Below are 23,009 nucleotides of genomic sequence, written 5' to 3' on the forward strand. Positions count from 1 at the left end.
TCATTGCAGAAAAAGTAAGGGATATAGACCTTAAATGAGGAAAATCTAAAGGAAAGTAACTTAAAAAAACAAAGTTTAAAATAGAGACTAACAGACATTAGACACATATTGAATCTAAAAATTAATTATTTTTGGCATATGAATTGTTCATTGACATATAATCTCAGTAATATATAATTTGTTTTATTAAATAAAATTAATGTACAATGTCTGTTTTTTCCGAGCACTTGCTCTTGTTGACGGCATAGCCATGTGTAAATAATTTACATGAATATTACAGAAGTACGTATATCGATCAATTTGATATTTTATTTTGGCAAATTTTTTTTTATTTTAAGAGACCAATTCTCGTTTAGTAAAGTTAGCGAGATGTTTCTTAAAATAAATATATTACCTTTTCATTTTTCTTTCAAGGCACACTGTACAAATGTTAGACGCGCAATAAACGTCATCAATGAAAATGTATTTGTCTGATTTCAAACCAATCACACTGGACGAAATCTTTATTCATCTCAAAGATGAACGCATGACGTTACCGTCGAAAGTATTTTCTTTCACGTACTCAAGTAAAACTTACATTATTTCTGTTTTCCAACTACTTAAGCTTTTCTTTATTAATGCCCAATCCTCTAATATGTCTGCATCGTTCAGCATGTAAACGATGTAAGGACCTGCAACAGAAACAGCTCGTCTTCTCTCCGAATGGTTTCTGCGTCTTCTGCCAGTCGTATTAAGCCATAAGTCCGCATGTATGTCCACATTGTTTCTATCTTCCTCTAGACGGCGAATCTTTTCTTGAAGATCATTATGAATATAATCCCAAATCAAACCTTTTTCACTTTCAAAATTTTGCAAAGCAGCCTGTTCCTCTGCTAAGAATTTATTCTGAATGTTTTGCAATCTGTACTGTTTTAATATTCCAGCTACTTCTGTTTTTGTTTTCATATTTTCCTTTAGTCGCTCTAGTGGTATTAGATATTCCTCAGATTTTCCGACACGAACTTCCCCAAGTTTTGTATCTACCTGTGTAATTCTTTCTCGATACAATCTGAAATAGATAACAGTAAAATAATTGTTTGTTGTACTTTTTAGAACTTTAATATATTGCTTATATATATATATATATATATATATATATATATATATATCATCAACAATTAATAATTATAATTTCATAATTAAAAACTATATTATATTAATTTTTTCTGTATTCTTAATAAAATCTTCATGTATTTATAATATTTATATTACTAGAATAACAAAATTTTTCCTGTTCCACCAAGAATATTCATGAATATATTCTATATTTTAAATAAAAAATGTATCAATTATACAATGATAAAAATAATATGCTAAATATATGGAATACACTTACTGTTCCTTGAGAAGAGTAAACTGTCTCTCCAAATCTAATAGGTTATCCATGCATTCATTGCGTCTCCTTTCACATTCATCTTCATCCATTTCCGAAGAATCATCACTGTCGGTGTGTTCTGCACTACTGTCACATGATGCAGAACTCTGGTTACTATCATTACTATCATGAGACATCTCCTCCCCTTCTGCCTCTGATTCATCCTTAACACTTGGCATTTATACCGTATACTGTAAAAAAATGTATATATATGTAGCGTGTTTGTTTTATACATTAAAGTAAAAATAAATATTTAGACAAACTTTAGAAACGTATTTGAATTAAGTACATGGTATATCTATCTTATATTATACGATTACACACTTATTAAATTTTAAAATAAAAAAAGTATCTACATAGTTTGTATAACTTTATAATATAATCTATGTATAAAATTGCTCATAACCTCAATAATGTAATTAAAAATATTTATATACTTATACTCATACTTACATATATATATATATATATGATTTTAAAAATTTCGTTGAACAGTTCTTAAAATATTCGTTTATTCAGCGAACGTTAAACAGCTAGATTTGTTTATATAAAGACAGAGAGAAGCCTCCTGAGAAGGAGAGGGCGTCAATGTTTTTTTTTTCTTATCAAGCCGTACATTAGCGACCTCTCAGTTTTACGTCATCTGGAACTACATAGCCACTTATCGCTGTCATGATAAAACAGCTGATTGGTTCGAGTCCGTGCTATATTCTCAATTAAAATACAAATAAATGACGTTTGTAATAAAACAATTCTTGTAAAATGAAATAATTAATTACAAAATTAATTGAATATAAAAAAATTAAAGGAAAAAAGCTGAATTTATTAATTTTTTTTTATGAATGTAGCATGGAACAGAACCAAACTGCGTATTTACCTATCGGATGTGACTAAATAGTTCCATGTCTTTAGCTAGAGATGTATAGATGGCGCTTTGTACGCTTCTTCTCTTTTTTTACCTCCTCCATCCACCATATATAAGTGTCGGAAAACGCGGGAACGCGTGCAACTTCTCCCTCCATAATTTACGTTAATTTATTCTTTAATTAGTGATACTGAAAGTGGGTTTGATGTGCCATACACAGAGGTAAGCTTTCTTTATCATATTATTACGTTGATTCTGTAAAAACTGGGACTTGAAGGGTACAATTTTATTGATTTTGGAAAATGTGTCCTTTATTTTTCACGGTATATAGCAGCGCAACCTCTTTCACCTAAAAATTCTTCACATTAAAAATAATTGTTAAACATAACATATATGACATAATTTATATCATTATTAAAATCATATTAAAGTTATCAGAAAAATAAGGAAAATTGATAGTGAATAAAACAATTCTTCTCAAATAAAAAATTAATTTTGTACATAAAAATTAAAGGAAAAAAAGCTGAATCTTTAATTTATTTTCTTTTTTTTGTGAATGTCATTATCAAACTTGCATTAAAGTTATTAGAAAAATAAAGAAAATGAGGAGTGAATAAAACAATCCTTGTCAAATAAAATAATTAATTTTGTATATAAAAAATTAAAGGAATAAAGAAGCTGAATCTTTAATTAATTAATTTTGTGTGTGCAATGTCATTATTAAATTCACATTAAAGTTATTAGAAAAATTAAGAAAATGGGGAATGAATAAAACAAAACAAATAAATTTCAAATAAAATAATTAATTTTGTATATAAAAAATTAAAAAAAGCTGAACCTTTTTTTTGTGAATGTAGCATGGAACAAAACCAAATACCTACTGCGTATTTATCTAGCGGATATGGCTAAATAGTTCCACGTCTACATCTAGAGACATAGTTAGCGCTGCGTACGCATTTCTCCTCTTTATTTCCCTCCAATCCGCCATATACAAAATTGTCGCAAAACGCGGGACCGTGTGTGATTGCTCTCTCGGTAATTTACGTTAATTTATTCTTTAATTAGGATACTGAAAGTGGGTTTGATGTGCCATACACAGAGGTAAGCTTTCTTTATCATATTATTACGTTGATTCTGTAAAAACTGGGACTTTAAGGGTACAATTTTATTGATTTTGGAAAATGTCCTTTATTTTTCACGGTATATAGCAGCGCAACCTCTTTCACCTAAAAATTCTTCACATTAAAAATAATTGTTAAACATAACATATGACATAATTTATATCATTATTAAAATCATATTAAAGTTATCAGAAAAATAAGGAAAATTGATAGTGAATAAAACAATTCTTCTCAAATAAAAAATTAATTTTGTATATAAAAATTGAAGAAAAAAAGCTGAATCTTTAATGTATTTTCTTTTTTTTTGTGAATGTCATTATCAAACTTGCATTAGTTATTAGAAAAATAAAGAAAATGAGGAGTAAAAATAAAACAATCCTTGTCAAATAAAATAATTAATTTTGTATATAAAAAATTAAAGGAATATAGAAGTTGAATCTTTAATTAATTAATTTTGTGTGTGCAATGTCATTATTAAATTCACATTAAAGTTATTAGAAAAATTAAGAAAATGGGGAGTGAATAAAACAAAACAAATAAATTTCAAATAAAATAATTAATTTTGTATATAAAAAATTAAAAAAAGCTGAATCTTTTTTTTGTGAATGTAGCATGGAACAAAACCAAATACCTACTGCGTATTTATCTAGCGGATGTGGCTAAATAGTTCCACGTCTACATCTAGAGACATAGTTAGCGCTGCGTACGCATTCCTCCTCTTTATCTCCCTCCAATCCGCCATATACAAAATTGTCGCAAAACGCGGGATCGTGTGTGATTTCTCTCTCCGTAATTTACGTTAATTTATTCTTTAATTAGTGATACTGAAAGTGGGTTTGATGTGCCATACACAGAGGTAAGCTTTCTTTATCATATTATTACGTTGATTCTGTAAAAACTGGGACTTGAAGGGTACAATTTTATTGATTTTGGAAAATGTGTCCTTTATTTTTCACGGTATATAGCAGCGCAACCTCTTTCACCTAAAAATTTTTCACATTAAAAATAATTGTTAAACATAACATATGACATAATTTATATCATTATTAAAATCATATTAAAGTTATCAGAAAAATAAGGAAAATTGATAGTGAATAAAACAATTCTTCTCAAATAAAAAATTAATTTTGTATATAAAAATTGAAGAAAAAAAGCTGAATCTTTAATTTATTCTTTTTTTTTGTGAATGTCATTATCAAACTTGCATTAAAGTTATTAGAAAAATAAAGAAAATGAGGAGTGAAAATAAAACAATCCTTGTCAAATAAAATAATTAATTTTGTATATAAAAAATTAAAGGAATATAGAAGTTGAATCTTTAATTAATTAATTTTGTGTGTGCAATGTCATTATTAAATTCACATTAAAGTTATTAGAAAAATTAAGAAAATGGGGAATGAATAAAACAAAACAAATAAATTTCAAATAAAATAATTAATTTTGTATATAAAAAATTAAAAAAAGCTGAATCTTTTTTTGTGAATGTAGCATGGAACAAAACCAAATACCTACTGCGTATTTATCTAGCGCATGTGGCTAAATAGTTCCACGTCTACATCTAGAGACATAGTTAGCGCTGCGTACGCATTCCTCCTCTTTATCTCCCTCCAATCCGCCATATACAAAATTGTCGCAAAACGCGGGACCGTGTGATTTCTCTCTCGGTAATTTACGTTAATGTATTCTTTAATTAGGGATACTGAAAGTGAGTTTGATGTGCCATACACAGAGGTAAGCTTTCTTTATCATATTATTTTGTTGATTCTATAAAAATTGGGACTTGAGGGATAAAATTTTATTAATTTTAGAAAAGTATATGTGACCTTAATTTTCCAACGGTATAGCAGCCGCAACCTTTCACCTGAAAATCTTTCACAATAAAAATAATTGTTAAACATAACATATATATGACATAAATTATTATCATTATCAAAATTACATTAAAATTATTATAAAAATAAAGAAAATGGGGAGTTTAACACGTATATATATATACATATATATACATACATATATATAGATATATATTATATATTTTGATATATAATACTCCATCGGATACAATAATACATCTGGATCTGTATCTGGAACAAACAGATAGACAATGCAACATTCGCATAACTGCAAGGTTTACTCTAGCAATTATATTCTCGTATATATTTATATAATAATATATATTTCTTGTATGCTTCCTGCGCGTTTCTCATATGAAGACTTTCGGCTAAATAGGTCTTTCGGTCCTTTTTGCAAGAAAAAAAAAGGTACAGCTTGTTTTGTGCACTTTGTTTCGTACGAAATTTTTTTTTTTTTTCTATTTTTTTTCTTCATTTTTCTTTTATTTCGCTTCTAGTTCCGTCGCACACGGGACGAATGTACAGATGTAACGCGTCGCACGTTTTCTGTTTTCTCTAGTAGCCCTTAAATCTTCGGGATAAAGTGTAAAATGCTCGAAGTATCTCCCGAGGACGCTGACGGGCCGAATGTCTCCGTCCAGTCGTACGTGATCGATCTTAAGATTCTTTTGACAGAAAAACGTGAGGAGAAAACGTAAAATATTGTTTCTACAGAATTTCCATGTCAATTTTACACTTGTTTATCGAACAAATTATTACTAAAAGTATAAAATAATCAAATAAATTTTCAAAAAAATTAATAGAAATGCTAATTTTTTTAGTGTAATAAAGTCCAAATAGGAAAAAATGTATAAAAAATGTTTAAAACTCATTTTCAAAGATATTTTAAAAACGTTAAAATAATTGATTTATATATGTATATATATAGATCCCTTTTTTATTCATTAAAGAACGTTTATTTTAAATGTTAATATAATTTATAAATATTTAATAAAAGTTAAATATTTATATTACATTAATGTTAATATAAGTGTATTTAATGAAAAAATACAACCAATTATTTTAATGTTTCTAAAATCTTTGAAAATAAGTTTCAAACATTTTCTAAATATTTTTGCTACTACGGATCCGTAAATAATTTTGATAAATGTTATGTTAAAATAAATATTTCTGAACATACTTTACTAGTTATTGAAATAATAATAATATTAATTTATTATTATTATATTATTTATTTATTTATTTTAATTTAAGTTTAGAGCAACTAAAAATTAAACATATAATTATAAAATATCCATTTTTATATATAATTTCATACTTGAAACAAGCACACGAATTTACTATTCTCACTCTTTATTTACTTTTTTATTATCTTTTTGGATATTTTCCTGTCATTTTCTTTTTTTATTTTATGGTTGAAAGCTATATTACACTTGATTGCAATTTTATATTTAAATGATATTTTGTTTGATTTGCCCGGCAAAATCCTCGAGTTACATTTTGGCGTCAGGAATGAAAAAGAATGAAAAGGCGATGTGATCCGTAATTCTCTCGTGCGGCGATGGCTTTATACAAACTCTTAATATTCATTTCATGCAACATTTATCGCGGCATTGATCGCGGTTCGCCAGGAAAAAGTCACAAGCTCCGAATGTGACTTCGTGATAGCCACTGATATCACGTTGGTAAAAGTCGGAATGCAAATCACAACGGTAGGATAGATGCACTACTAAATGACGCTTGGGCACATTTGATAAATCCTTTCTCTAGGTGAAAAAATAATATTTTCGTCACATAGTTTATTTTTTTAGGTATTGAGAGATTAAAACTTAAATAAATTTGAAATTCTCTTAATTTTATATAAAGGTAAAATTAATATTGCAAATAGTTTAAAATCAAACAAAATATGATTGCTTTAGATTAAATATAGCTTAACATAAAAATAAAAAATTTAATTTTTTATAATTTTATATCAATTATTAATTTTTTCGTAAATCTCTCTCATATTTCCTCTCAATAGAATTATGTTGTGTTATCTGATCCATTTGTTTAGCCGCAAAAATATAATATATAATAATAAACTAAAAAAAGAAATACTTACGTAATTTTAGTACACAATTATTAGTAATATATTTTCACGATGATGTTTCTGAAAAAAAAAAAAATATATATATATCTGCATTATTTTGTAGGGTCGCAAAAATAAATATACATTTATCAATGAGTTATTCAGTAGTGTACATATCCAGCAATGAATAGAAATAAAATATTGAGTAATAAAGAATAAAAATAAAATGTACTTACGTTAAGAAAGAAATTGCTTACAATTATTAATGCAATTGCGTCGATAAAGTTTACTAGTGCGTAAATATATAATTTATTCAATTAATTTCGTTCAAAAGTAGCGACAATCTTCATCATACAAGCATAATCAATTAAATAAATTATATATATTAACGCACTAGTAAACTTATCGATGTAATTACATTAATAACGTATGCATAAAAAATTATTAATAATTTTTTGCATTAACATGTTGATTTGAAATTTACTTGAAGGAACGTAACTTCAAGTTCAATCCAGTAGTTTCTTTTTTCAGCATAGAATAATTACACCGGAGGTTTACGAACTTCGACGACGGTGGAATGTCGCGAACCGCGGAAGCGTTATTACCTTACCTAATTTGTTCGATCGATTTTAGTCTCGGTGAATAAAGGTGCATTCACATCGGACGCGCTCGCGGATTTTACTTTATACGCGATCGACGCTTCGATGCGACGCATCCTCCTGCGCGAATCTCTTTATATTCTCTGTTTTTCACTATTGAACACACACACTCTTTCTTTCTGAGGGAACATATTCGCTATTCTCGAGCGGAAAACGACTGCAAAACGTAATACAAAGTGAATCGCATTTTTTAAATTTCTGTCATATTAGATACTTTAACAATAAGCGCTCTCAACACGCTAAACGCGCTTATGTCACGTCAAGTCGCGGGAAAGAAAGTGAATAATAATAATATTAATCTAAAAATTAATCTAAAAATATAATATTAATCTGAAATTTTCTATCGTCATTTATATGACTGATCCGCTATAAATATGTTAGTTTATCGCATTCAAACTTATTGAGAACATTTATTATTACTTTTGCAATAATATTAAATACTAATTCAAGATAAATGATATAATATACGTACGTCTAAAAAATGAATAATATAATATTTTAATGTTTATCATATTTAAAGTGCGACGTAGAATCTTGTTATTAGGCTTTTTGCAATAGCGTGTTTTTAACAGAATTTAATACATTAATATCGTTGCGTGTAAAACGAATAATAATTTAGATTTAAGATGGAAATTGCCATCGAAAATTTGAGCGCTTAGCACATTTAAAATACAATGTCGCAAAAACCTTCTGGTGTATCCTTAGTTGGAAAATCGATTTCGCAGCACGCTCGTTATTTACCACGTTTATTGTCCCGCAGGAAGTTTCTCTGCGCACGACGGTTAGTTTGATTATTCGTGGTTCGTCGAATTAGTTAATGACTGATAGAGCGATCGTTCTGAAAGAGAACGAATTGCTAAACGTATCGTGGAAAAAAAAAAAAAAAAAAAAAAAGAAATGACTTGTCTCGTCGTTTTTCTTTCTCAGGCGCAATTTATCTTTGTCTCACGTCGAGATACTAATGATCATTCCCGATTAAAAGAGAACGCAAATGGAAACTTAGAATAAGTAGGGCACTATTCATAGTTCTCTATTTTTTACGTGAAGCCACGTCTGATGTTTTCGAAATGATCCGAATGTCTACTCATCGAGATAACTCGTCTTTAAATACCACGAATTTTTAAGCCATTATACAAAGTGTTCGAATAATGAATATATTATTTTGACAGTAAATGTATAAACATTTGAGAACAGATTATTGATATAAAAATAGCATCCTTTAATTAAATTATTTGTGTAAGCAGCAAATATTAATTCCTTTCCATCAACTATACTTTTTCCAACCAAGTTTTTTTTAATTAATAAAAATAACACTAATGAATGAATTTTTAATGATAAAACTGATATTACGTTTTAATAATTTTCCGATAATTATTGTGAAATAAAAAAATAATTTTTTTGAGAAATAATTAAAAAATAAAATATATGAGATATACATAGGGCGAGTTCTAGTTTGCGTGATAATACAAATTGGATGCCTTCTCATACGCGTTTTGCAGTCGTCCGCATACATGTACGGCTTTTTTCAAAGATATGTAACGATCCGTCGGCCTTTACAGAGAACAACATAGGCGAATCGACCTCAGAAAGAAATAGAGATAGATAAAGACGGCGAGGAAGATACAGAGATACTGAGAGGGGCTGTCTGCCTTCCCGAGACCTAGGAAATTGACATTTTGCGCGTGCGAAGGGCCGATTGCCCTAGAGACCACACTTTTTCCTGCCTTATGATACGAGTAAAAATTTATACAAGTTCTCCTTTGACGGTCGAAGGGTCCCGCTGTTTCTCGGACTCGGTGATGCCGCAAATCACCAGCAAGTCGAATCAAAATCGGATGTTCGATCGTGCTTGAAAAGTAAGCCTCGTATCGAATGCTCGAATATTGTATGAAGCAACTTCGCAGCTTCTCACTTTGCACTTTCAATTTCTCCTTTTTCTTTACAAATAAAAGCTGGAAAAGGAAAAACAAAGTGTGTACAAAGTGAAAAGTTATAGAGTCCTCTCGTGACTTAGAACGGAAGCGGATATCTCTTTCAAGCAAATGTTTTTCGAAAAAAGTAGAAAATTGAAAGTAAAGCATATAATAAAAAATATATAATAATAGAAACAAGAAATAATAGATGTACAATAAAGTATTGTATATCGATTATTTAATTATTTGGTTACAAATTTAAAATTGAAAATTAATAGAATTACCAAGAATTTGAATATGTTTAAAATTCAATTCAATCGTTTGCCATGACAATTTCGTGATCAATCTAAGATGTATTAATAATTTCTGTTTACCTTTTCATGTATATGTTATTTAAAATCGCTTCAATCGATTTTACGTCAAATGAATGGGTCGCACACTGTTTTTAGATTAATCTGATGTTTTAAGACAAAATATATAGAAATCGAGTGATTTAGATTTGTTTGCAAATATATCTATCGATGCGAAAGCATATTTTACAGCCAATTCATGTAAAATTTTTGAATAATATATAAACTTTTCCGATCATTATTAAAATTGGAATAACTTTCTTCAAAAATATCATTTTCCGATAAATTTTTATATAATTGATATACATTAATTTGTATCACTGTGTGCTTATCCAAAATAATGTTCAGCAAACGTTTCTAAAACATTTTTCTAAACTTTTTGTAGTTTAATGTGTAGTTTAAACTACCAAATCACACAGAAGTATAAACAAATTAATATGTACAACTTTTGAAAAAAATTAAAATTGGCAAATAATTTCTGATATGTTATGAAATTGGTATTAATTTCAATTCTGCAAATTTCGATTAACTTTACAAAAGCCTAATTAAAATTTGTATGCTCAATTATACATAGAGCATATAATGTAAGTATATATAATGTAAGTATAATGTTTGGTATACTGATTTAATTGGTTCTTTATCGAGGGTGTATGACTTTTTAAATACGGTTGCATTTTATGCGCAAATTAATGAGATACATTAATATGATACCGCCGATTATCGATAAATGCCACAGCTTTTCATCCCTATTAAACCAACAAAATAATATAACGGAATTATCAATTTTGACGCTTCATCAAAATGTAAATTGCAGTAAACGTAGTCGAGATTAAAGACTATCGATACGAGAGATGTCTATCGCATCATAGCTTTTCTGTAAAAAATCGACGCGTTTTCTAACACGTTTATTAAAAATTTCCAATGACGTTTCAGGCTCTCGCGACGAGTAAACGACAAATTTTACATAATTAAATAAATAAATTCTCGTTATACGCATCAGGATTATAATGAAAGGGCAAGGTGAAGCTTTTGCATTCATGCTGTTTTTGCGATTAAATCACGACCCCGTTTCGAGACAAAGCGCATTTGCATTCTCATGCACTCGGCCTCGCATCGCGGAGGGTATCCTGGGCGACTTATGTAATCCAAGGCTTTCGCGCGCGAATAAAGGCGGCAGTCGGCCGCCGCGTTTGTATCAATTATCGAGCACATATTGAAAGGCAGAAACGTGTATAAAATCGGTCCCGATGAGCTCGAACCCGTATTCGCAGCTTTAATGTTTTAATGCTCTAAAACGCCAGCGTATCTTACACCAGCAGACTCGACGATATCCCCGGAAAATATTGCGGTATTATCAAAATCGCAAAGCACACGAGAATTATTTCTCGAAGTACTTATTGGAGCAATACCATAATAAGTGATATCTGAAATTTGTACAATATGTATATTGACTATAACCGCGATAGGATATCGATGTCTGGCTTAAAAAAGTGAAAAAATTTCTTCGTAAATGAACTACAATAATATATTGATCATTATAGAGAGAACACGTGTCGCGTAGGGCCGTTTCTGGAACATTAATTAAATATTCAGTTTTAAATTATTATTCTTTTTGCTTCTTTCTGAATCTAGAAATGAACATTTTTATACTTATTTTGTTCTCTTTCATATTTTATAATATTAAATAATAATTGATAATAGTTTTTATATACGAGAACAATTACAAAGGTTTTCTGTTAAACGTGAATCAATTTGTAGCACATGTAACAATGTAAACTTTTTGTCGATTCGTTGAATTTTGCCCGATTTGAGATTTCAAAAGCCGGGGAGTATTTTACATTTGCATGAATAAAAGTGGTTCAATATAATTAGCAGAATGAAAAATCGTTATTCGTAAAAGGCCTTTGGTGTGAAAAATGTGTGGAAAAGGGATTGGAATAGAAACATCTTTTCCTTCGCGTTTAATCTCGTAAATCCGTAATTAATTATGTGAAGAAAATTGCGCGACACTTTATAAACTATATGAACGAGTCATCGTTATCTACACGTTAGGTGGTTTTATAACACCTATAAGAGAAGTTAATAGAGTTCTTATATGCCCTTATAATAGACCCTTAAAACGGATCTACGGCGAATGTTAGAATGACTGGTCGGATCTTACTTTGTTTGTAATGGCATTGTAATAAGAACCTTCATTTCTAATTCTCCTTCTCACAACGAGGAGTGTCATTGACCACAAAGTTACATTTCCTCTTAAGAAAATCGGTCTCTCTTGTGAGAGAAAATCTCTCCCTCCTTCTTTCCTCTAATTTCGTATCTAATCAATAACGACGTGCCATCATTTTGCGCTTTACTTCTGTTAAACGTATAGTCTTTGAAACTAAAAGAAATCTATTATCGGCAAATAAGAGAATAAATTGAGTTAATTTTGGACCAAGAAGAATAAAACAAATTAAATATTCGGTATACGACACGTTAAATTGAATAATATATTTGAATTAAATTTTTGAATATGTTTTCTTTGTATAGAAAGTAAATTTCTTTAAAGAAAATTAAATGAATTTTAGTGTCACATTTTTTCCATGTTGCTATAACATATTTCCATTGTATTCATTGTACTTTTTTTGAAATAATAAGTGAGATGTATAACAAACTTTTGGCAAAACAACAAATTAGTAATAAAAATGCAAATTAAAATATCTTTTTTTGATGTCATGGCACGGATTCGATAAATTTAGAAAAACGCGTATACTCTCTCGCAATATTTCCACTTTTATATCTCGGGATTTCTCCATTCGCAGACGATATTAAAAAAAAATTAAAAAAATAATTTTGAAAGCAAAGCTCTGATAAAGACCAATTACTTTTGCACGAGTTTTATGAGCACTTTGCCACCTTTTTATAAAAAACTTTTTATAAAAACCTGATTAATTACCTGCTATATTCTAAATAACTTTCAAATTACAGCGCTCAAGGGTTAATTTCGCTGTCGTCAATGCACTTTAATCTTACTTTAATTTACTAGTTGTTTCTTTCCGAAACTTGCATTAGAGAAGGAAACAAAGAACCAATTAAACTTGAATTAAACTTAATCGACGTTTGCAGAACTATTCATAAATTACTTAACCTAAAGGAAATCTAAATGCATTATTTGCAATTGGGCTTAATTTTTGATGGAAGCAGAAAAATATCTTACATTAATAAAATTTGTCTTCTTACAAATACACACCTAAACCACATAAAATTTTTTAAATAAATGTCTAGAAAAATTCCGAATCGATAGATATTTTTTAAATGGCTTCAATAATCTTTGTCGTATATTATTTAAATAGAATAATTTTTATAGTATCGAAAAAATATAGAATTTACCGAGAAATTAATTGAATCGAGTTGCAGAAAAACCCTTCGACCGTCAAAAGAATCACGCGATTCTTTCGGCTCGCGTTGCGACGTTTTTTTTTCTTTTAAGAAGTCCCGAGAGACTCGGGACCGTTTCTCAATATCTGGATAATGACGAGACCCGCTCGAGGGAAAGAAAGATCTCAGGCCGGCGAGAACGTTTACGACGTAAACGCCACGCGCTCTCGCATATATATTCGCGTCTCTCGTGAATCCGCGAAGCGGATTGAAGAAACGAAGGAGCGACTCGGTAGCGTCGCGTGAACCAACGCAAGGACGACGATTGTCCCATCGTCGTTTACCGAAAAATCGGCGTGGCGGCTGTGGCTCCTTTCCGTTCCAGGTGCCGAGGAGACCGAGCGAACCAGGGGGGCGGTCAACATTTCGTAGGATCGAGGGCGATCGCGTACGTGCCAGATCCTCGTGACTAGGACGACTAGGACTTGGCCTTGTCGCTCTGTGCCTTGTCAAAGCCGTCGATCAGCGTCTCAATGATGAACTTGATCGTCAGCTTGTAGATGTTCTCCACGTTCTCCGAATATCGGTCCTCCAGAGTACGCTCTACCGCATCCAGAAACGGTTTCTCGATTTTCTGGAAGTAGAGCGTTCAGTTAATTACAGTGATACATATACGAAATTTAAATGAAGCATTTCAAAAGAAAGGGAAAAAGTGAAAAATTGTTATAAGTATTATTTTATAATATTTAGGTCAAAAGTATAATTTTATTAAAAAATGCAAATTTCAAGGAAAAGGAATAATCAGTATAAGTATTATTATTTTATTATACTTAGGTCGAAAGTATAATTTTATGAATTGTTAATTATGGTAATAGCGTACGTAAGAAATATATTTTGTACCAGAAACATTTTTCGAATTTAATTTCATTTGAGATATATAGAATAATTCAATTTCGTTATTTAATTCTTCTTAACCAATTATAATTTTTGGCAATCAGATTGTCCTAAATTTTTCTTGGAAAATTTTATATTTGTATTATAGTTCACTGTGGTTTGAAATTAACAAATATTAGCATTATTCTAAAAAGATAATTTAAGCAAATTATAATTCAATAAATTACTTTTAGTATATAATACTTTAACACAATATAAATGCTTGTAATATTTTTCTAAAAAAAATCAAGAAATTGATTTCGATCAGTGAATTTACAAATTCCATATTTTTATACTTGTATAATTTTATAATTAAATAATTGTAATTAATAAGAAAACAGAAAGAGTAGAACATTAGAAAAATTATTTATTTCAAATTTAAAGTGGGTATTGATGAAATTAAAGCTACGGTCGTTTTTGAGTTTTCGTAAAATATAATGTTGATATGGTGAAATATTTAAATCTTAAGCTATTCTCAACATGACAACAATACGAGAATTGACAATTGAATCGACAATTGTATTCTGATCTTAGTGGCCATTCACAATAGATCTCGCAGGATTGTTCAACAGGAACTAATCCTTATATAGGTATATAGTAAAGTTTATAAGTTGCGTAACTCGAAAGGAGAACAGACCTAATTAAATTTCATGCCAAATGATTGAAATTATGGACAAGCATTCCAAGCTGTGAAAATAAATGTGGCATTCCATAATATGCCTTTTTTGAATACTTTGCATTCCGTAACACATAACTTGATTTTATTCCTCTTTAAAAGCTAGAAAAAAATAGAAACAATCCGGTTCTCAAAAATTGACAGCTAAGACAAATCAAATAACAAAATCTGAATTAATTCGATATCTTCAACTAAGATTAATTTGAAAAATAAGTCCGAGATGCCTTTCGTATGAAATATGCTCTCTACGAATTATTATCATAAATAATTAAATTATAACATTTGTTCTAATTACCGTAATATTACTATTTTTAATTAAAATTAATTTTATTTTAATAATATATTTTTAATTTCCATCTCTTTTAACCACGCATATACATATTTAAATGTTCTTCTCTACTCGCTTCTCTTTTTCTATGCAAATTTTATTTTAGCTTTTATCCCTTTTCTTTGAGAAGATAAAACGATACGGAAAGGATTTCGGCACATATCTTTCTTTTTAAATGTACAAAGAAAGTTCCCTCACCGTCGCCGAGGAAGTAACAAAAGCCTGCTTTGCATATATATATGTGGGAAATATTTCTATTTTTGCATACCTGTGCTGAAATCGTTTTTTAACGATTCTTCTTCTTAGACTCGTATCACATAAGTACATACTTTTTATTGCTGTATGAAAACTAAAAGAAAATTTAATAAATAAATAAAATGAATGCAGATTTGAAATACATTGTTCGAATTGACAATGAGATAAATACAAAAACAAATATCAAATTAATGGAGAAAATTTATCTATTTAATAAATTGCTAATTGATTCTATATTCTATGATTATTAATGTAATCGTATTGACAATATAATGTATTAACACGTAATTTGTGCAATAAATTCAATAATAATTTACATAGATAATTGTCAGCTTTATTAAGATAAGCAGTTGAAGCATATAATATTGGAATATAAAGTGCAATTTTCCTCGATTTTCGTCGTTTTAGGCAAAAATACACATTATACATCATTTTTTGCTGTTTAATTTTTTATTATTTGCTTCGTAACTAACTGCAACCGATTTATATTCGTGTTACGAACGAGTTGGAAGGGTTATTGTATCGATTTTCATGTTTTGCATTCAAAGTATTTTCGATTAGCATGGTCGTAAATAAAATTGTAGAATATTTATAAATCTTATAAGCAACGGTTGCCCTCTTTCCAGATGTCCTGTATTAGTTTTGCACGAAGCAAAGTCACGATATGTACTATATTATTCCGCACTTATCTCTTGTATAACAGTATTCACGCGTTTTAAAGTATATAAAGTATGTATGAGGATATTTTTGGTGAGACAATTTGTCAACATTTTGAAGAGAACATTATTTCAGTTTAAGGCGAGAAATATTTGCGCGACAAAAATGCGTTTTTAATAAATAATAATAAACTTTTAGTGCTTTTATATTTTTCATCATAATTTTTGTTTATTTTATACTATCTCCTTTTTCCAAATTGCTAGAAAAATGTAAGGACTGTTAAAAAAGAATCTTTTCTCATTAGACACCATGCAGTGTCGTAACGTGGCAGACAAATGGCGGACACCAGCTGTGCAGCGGATTACGAAGAGCCATGAAGGAGCAAAATATCCGACATGTAGTAGCGATGTTGAAGTCTTAACATTTGTTATTCAATCTTTCCCGCAGCGAGTGTCTTTTCTTTGATGATATAAATTTCGTAAAAAAATATAATACGTGTAATAAAATGTAACAAACAAGATAAAATCATAAAAAGTCATACGATAATAAAATTTAATTCTTAATTAGCTGCATAAGCCTGATATAATGACTTTAAAAAATATAATACGTGTAATAAAATGTAACAAACAAGATAAAATCATATAAAGTCATACGACAATAAAACTTAATTTTTAATTAGCTGCATGAGACTGATATGACGTTATTCAGTCTGAACTTTACAATGTATTTAATAATTAAAAAAAATTTATATAAACACATTTTTTTTAACAATAAATCTAATAAGATGTCAATAAAACTTGATTTATTATTTAAAAATAAAAGAAATAAAGTAATCAATTTATCATATTTTGATTGCAATAGAAAAAAAATATATATTAAGATGATAGTGATCTAATTATAGTCAATTTCAATTATGTTACGCGAATTAAATCTACTATTCACTATTATTAAAAGTCTATGTGTAAATATTTTTTTGAAACAAATTCTAAAATAGTTTATAGTGTTTCCCAAAAGTTTTCACTTTATTGTCTTTGATTTACATGTTACAAGAGATAAGTGCGGCATACAGAGGGAAAATGTTCGCCAAATGAAATGCAAGACGTGTCTCCAGCGAGCGAGAAATTTCTCTTTGCATTTCCTCAGTATTGTAGAATAAACTACCAATGTTCTGACATCTAAGATAATATATTCACATTCTATCCAACTTTTTATACAATATTTTTTCGAAAAATAGTGCAAATATTTCAAACTAGAATTCTTATGAAGATGAACTAATTATGTTATTAAAATTTGTTTACTAGAAATGATTAATATGTAAAATGTATCACGGTTGAATATTTTCTTTCAGAGAAATGAGCTAATCTTACAGCTGTAATACCTGATTTTCTCCACCATTCGTTACAATTATCTTATTTTCTCTTTTAGTCAATAGTCGATAACTGGGACACGTGCATCGTATATTTATATTATGCCATATACCGCGCATAAATATTATGGAAATATAAAGGGCAATTTTGTATCTTTTTTTAGGACTTACCCAGAAGTATTGCCGGTTGAAGCCGGGGATCTTCGTGTGGGAGGCTCCAACCTCGTGAAGGTACGTCAAAAACGCGTCCATGTCGTCCAGGCTCTTGATCCCTTCGTCGAGAGTGGACATGACTGTTTTCGCGTGTTCGGCCAGTTCCATACTCGATGACTGCTGATCCTTCGTCTTCAACTCCCGGAATTTTGTGAACATATTTAACAATTCTGCGTTCTCCTCAAACAACCTGAAAGGTGAGTACATAATGTACAATATTGTTCAAAAAATAAACGCGTTAATCACATATACATAATAGCATTTATATAATGTTAAAACGATCTCGATTACAAATATTAAGTTAATGGATTAAAACTATTAAATGGTTTAATATATTTTAATTTGTGGCTTAAACACGCAATTGCCTTTTAAAGATAGAACTTCAAGTTAATTTTTCTGATATTTGACAAGAGAAATAAAAAAGGTGAAAAATTTTAATTCGAATGTTAAAAGCGTTCTTGATAAGCTCTCGTCTACTTTGAAGAAGTCATAAATGTCAAACTTAATTTTCCGGTGGCTCGAGACAGATTTTTTCCGCCTTGATACTTTCTAAACACATTTTAGCAAAATGTTGTGGCGTTTCTAGTCCGCATCTAAAATTTCGTTCCGTAATTGCTTCAAAATGTTTGATATTTCGCAAGCTCTTGTGGCATATTTTATTTTTCTCTGCTCGGGAAACGAAGGACAAACTCGAGTGATATTAAACTCCAAGCTTTATGTCATCTAACGTCAATATATTTATAGAGGAAGAAATCAATCATTAAAAAAAGATGCAATTTATTACAGTTTAAAACTTGTTCGCGACTTGTTTGATTTCTCAAATATTTAGGAGACATTTTTCCTTCTCTGATATGTGACATAATATTTAATGCATGTAAATAAAAATATAATCACTGATTTTACTCAGTACTAGAGAATATTTCGCGAGAGAATTTATATTTAACAGAATATACTAAAATATTTTAAGTTGTAAATATACGAGAGTAATGTAAGTGTCATCGAAATTTATTGAAAAATTTTATTACAACGCTTGCGTTTCCCTTTTTCTTTCTCTCATATATATATATGTAGCTCTCTTGATTTTGCGCAAAATTTGGGTAACTTTTTTTTACCAGTTTTGTGCTCGTCGAGGTAACGAGTTTGCGTGTTTCTCGCTATAGTAGCTCGACAAAAATATTTTCGTTCCATGGATGGCAGGTTGCTCTCTCAGCCATTCATGAAATACCTCTTTATACAACGAGGCATTCCAATCTCGCTCTTGTCTGACTAGTGAAAAATGTATGTTAGAAAGAAAATATAAATCGTATATTATCTTTAATAGTTTTGGCAATTAATAATTATAAAATCTATATCGTGAATATATACTTTCTTTCTCTTGACAGATAATATTGAATGCACGTTTTTATGCTTTTATATTTTGCAAACAGCATATTATTACAACATGTATTTTTATACTTGACATATTTATTCTTTGCATTATATTGCAAGGTAGGTAATAAAACATATAACATCTAAATATATTTTATAGCATGAATAGAAAATAAATAGCAGTTTGTTTTTACGTCAAACAAAATATGCAAAGTCAATCAGCATATTTGAAGTTTGATGTTATCTATAACAACTTGAAAAAATGTTCGATTCGGAATGAATTATGAGAATCGATATTCAAATTGACATGATATCGCGTCCAAATTATTCCTCTTTACGCATACAGTCTCTTGCATCCGCATAAATTACTTTTCCTGTAGGGAAGCGATGCGTTTCGCATTTATTATGATTTTTCATGGAATGCAAACTCGTTATATTGTCTGCTATAACGCCAATCCTTATTTTATTTGGAAGATAAATATTCTGCAAATAGGATGAAATCAAAAAATTGCAAGAGAAATATAGAAATACTTCGAAAAAATAACTTATAAATATATAGATATGTATATATTTTTCTATTGCGTATCGGAGATAAATTCAATTTAAATGAATAACGTTACTTTGGAAAAATGATTTCATTTCTTGTTATTATTTTGACCCTTGAATATACAGATTTCAATCTCAATAATTAATGAATATTTAATCAATAAAAATTTTTGTGTGAAAAACACACATACACCTTTTTATATATTTTTTATTTACATTGCAAGATTGCAATTATTATTAAAATGTTAATATTCTTTTAATGTATTATAATTATTAAAATATAGTTATTAAAATTTTTCGCAATATATAGTTTATTACTTTACTATTTTAATTTTAGTATCATAAAAACAACAATTTTATTATCATAAAAACTAAAAATCGAGGATGTTGAAATTTCTAATATTCAAGAAATTTCTAATATTTGAAAAAAGCTATTTACAAAGCGATATATATATATATATATATATATATGTCGTATAATATGTAAGGATTAAAGCTCTTAGGCTTGAAACCCTCAGTATATATGTTTATTAATGTTGATTCGTTCGACTATATCTTGATTCATTATTATTCATTGTTCGTATTTCGCATATATGCTTCGTAAACTCCATAAATTTAATTATGACTAGTCAATTACGATTCGATATAGAAATTCCAGAGAGTTATAAATATGATTAATGTCTTATCACTCATTTTTTATCGCGTTATCATACGTCATATATGACAATAAGAAGGTAACACCAAACACCCATCGATCAATGAATTGAATTTTTTCATGGTGATAGTTACCTCTGTTCTCGAAGTAAATATGTCGTAAATTACGGTATATTTTTGAGCTGCAGCGAGAACACAAGCTGAAAGCTCGCGCGTAAAAACACGCGATTCTAGACCGAAGGCGAGGCTTAAAGGGGGCATAAAAACAAATTTGCATATACCGCGCGATGCGGATGGGATCGACGTGATTGAAGGGGACTGAACGGGGGCGCCTGTTGACCCGGGATACGATAAAATATTTTTAAATGCGGTCGACGGCAATATAAAGGGTGGCGGTATCCGTTCGGCAAGTTCGGCGGGTTCTTATCGTTTGAGAACGAATTGAAGTTTTATATCGGAAATCCATATCCCTCCTCCCATTTTTCCTCCCCTTCTCCGTAGGAGCTTAAAACGACGAAACAATGATATTTCCGGATTTAACGCGCGTGTGCAGCTTCAGCTCTTTTTCCTACGTTCCCTCTACGTATAATACAATAAAAGACAATTTTAAGGATCGATATCGCGATGAGTAATTATTAACGTCGAATCAAATATCGGTTAGTCTCTTCTTTTCATTTTTACAATACGATATATAATACGATTTTTTTTAGTTTAATAAATAGCGAGTAAACAAATAGAACAAAGTATTATATTTTTTTATATGTAATAGGAGAAGAGTTATACGATATAAAAGCAATTTAAAACACAACTATGTAATTTTGATGTGATATCGATCTTTTGAGAGCCGAATATAGTAAACTAATTTGATTCGAGTGGAATCCTTATCAAAAAACGAACCCGACGCGCATAACCGGATATTAACACGTTTGAGCAACGCGCGATGAAATTAATGCCTTGTATTTCAATTAAACTAAAGACTGTGGGAAGCTCCAGCTGTAAGCAATAACACGTTTAATCGTTTTTTAATTACCTCGAGGAAATCTGGACTTTAAGATCGTCGACGTTATGATGAATAATAAGTTCCGACATAAACTTCTTCAAAAGAAACACAGCTTATAAAATGAAATGGTATTAGTATGCGCAATTACGTGGATTTCAGTCGAAAATTATATATACGCACATACAATTGAGAGATTATAATATTTTATCGTTATATTGCACGTAAATACGTATGCGATTATAGCAAATATTGGATCTTTCTAACGATAAATTTCATTATTGCTGTCAAGCACTCGTCAAATATTACGTGGATGGCCAATTATATATTGCGCGAATTATTTTGTTAATAAATATATTTGCCATTACGAGATTTCTGATATCCAATATAAAAATAAAATATTTTTTTCATCAAACATGCCACAATTTCGTGAATATAGGAGTACTGCGTAAAATATTAATAACGATCAAGTATTGGATGTAGTATTACACTGATAATTAGCGGTTTCGAATTATGCCGTATTATGTTATTAAAAGATAAATATTTAATGACGGATCAGAAATAATGTACGTAAATATTTATGAAACTGTCTAATTATATATTTATTGGAATCTTCTGATATATTTGCAGTGACATTAATAGTTTGATCCATGAATAATTAGCGAATCTAATTATGTACTTTAATTTATTATGTGCTAATAAATAAATGCTGAGTACGAATATTACGTTTCTAGTTATGGATGAAGTCTATAATATCTTTCCATATAATGCGTAATTTATAAGATATTTATTTTTAATAATTATTGCGCATTGTGTTGTCAGTCTCATTTGTCTAATAAAAAAAACTTGTTCTTTGACATAAAATTGTCATAAAAATTTAAATGTTATTCAAACGTTATCGTTGTTTTAAATATTTGAAACAATTGTTTGAATATTGAATATAACAAAAAAGAGATTTATTTTTTCACGCAGCTTCATGAAAAGCTTCGGTAAAAAATAAATTAAAAGTTTTGTTTTAGTAACATACTTTTTTATCGTCATATTTTATGTACTTTTTGGTTTATGTACAGTGCTTTGGTGAAAGCAATATTTTTCTCTTTTAGACAACTAATAACAAAAATTTTTTTGCAATTCTCTATAAAGTGATTTTTGACTCGATTTCACGAAAAATCCAGCTGCATTCTTCTTTGCAAAATTTTTATTTATCGCTCAGTTTTTAATTATTGACGAGAAAATATGTATGGCTTTAAATATATATAATTGACAGAAGTATTTCAAAATACGAAATTGATTTAGAATTATAAAAAAATCGTTCTTCTTTCATCAATAATTTTACTCATCTTATAAAGATATTAACATGTGCAAGTTGCCACTTGGCTGTTGCCAGCTCGGCGAATATGATCCATTCTCTTTAAG

General features: G+C 29.3%; 3 protein-coding genes across 8 annotated transcripts in view; 1 reads left to right on the forward strand and 2 right to left on the reverse strand.

Moving 5' to 3' along the window:
• Nucleotides 1-161: 161 nt before the first annotated feature.
• Brms1 (breast cancer metastasis-suppressor 1-like protein) lies at nt 162-2,032 on the reverse strand. Its single transcript, XM_085487011.1, has 3 exons — nt 1,868-2,032; nt 1,376-1,605; nt 162-1,048 (listed from the first exon to the last, which is right to left on the reverse strand). Exons 2-3 carry the CDS (start codon nt 1,591-1,593, stop codon nt 574-576), a joined length of 693 nt encoding a protein of 230 aa, XP_085343137.1. The 5' UTR covers nt 1,594-1,605; nt 1,868-2,032; the 3' UTR covers nt 162-573.
• Nucleotides 2,033-5,413: 3,381 nt separating this feature from the next.
• Nucleotides 5,414-23,009, reverse strand: part of LOC114940491 (neuroglobin) — a 38,441-nt gene continuing 20,845 nt past the window's right edge. For all 6 annotated transcript variants that reach the window (XM_085487016.1, XM_085487014.1, XM_085487013.1 and 3 more), the window contains 2 exons: nt 17,987-18,218; nt 5,414-14,234 (listed from right to left, as the gene is read on the reverse strand). In XM_085487016.1, coding sequence (XP_085343142.1) covers nt 14,079-14,234; nt 17,987-18,218 — 388 coding nt within the window. In that variant the 3' untranslated portion in view covers nt 5,414-14,078. The remainder of the gene's footprint in view (nt 14,235-17,986; nt 18,219-23,009) is intronic.
• Nucleotides 17,981-23,009, forward strand: part of LOC114940490 (uncharacterized) — a 101,917-nt gene continuing 96,888 nt past the window's right edge. Inside the window, exon 1 of the mRNA XM_029315192.2 lies at nt 17,981-18,225. The gene's annotated coding sequence lies outside the window, so the exon portion shown is untranslated. The remainder of the gene's footprint in view (nt 18,226-23,009) is intronic.

This window comes from Nylanderia fulva, unplaced genomic scaffold, assembly GCF_048542155.1.
Source record: "Nylanderia fulva isolate GAGA-0341 unplaced genomic scaffold, ASM4854215v1 Scaffold5, whole genome shotgun sequence".
In the NCBI taxonomy this organism is placed as follows: Eukaryota; Metazoa; Arthropoda; class Insecta; order Hymenoptera; family Formicidae; genus Nylanderia; species Nylanderia fulva.

Bases quoted from the DNA above. Each gene is read 5' to 3' on its own strand.
- Brms1 (XM_085487011.1), bottom strand. From the start codon at position 1,593: ATGCCAAGTGTTAAGGATGAATCAGAGGCAGAAGGGGAGGAGATGTCT. The intron at 1,049-1,375 runs GTAAGTGTATTC...TATCTATTTCAG, and splicing joins TTTACTCTTCTCAAGGAACA to ATTGTATCGAGAAAGAATTA.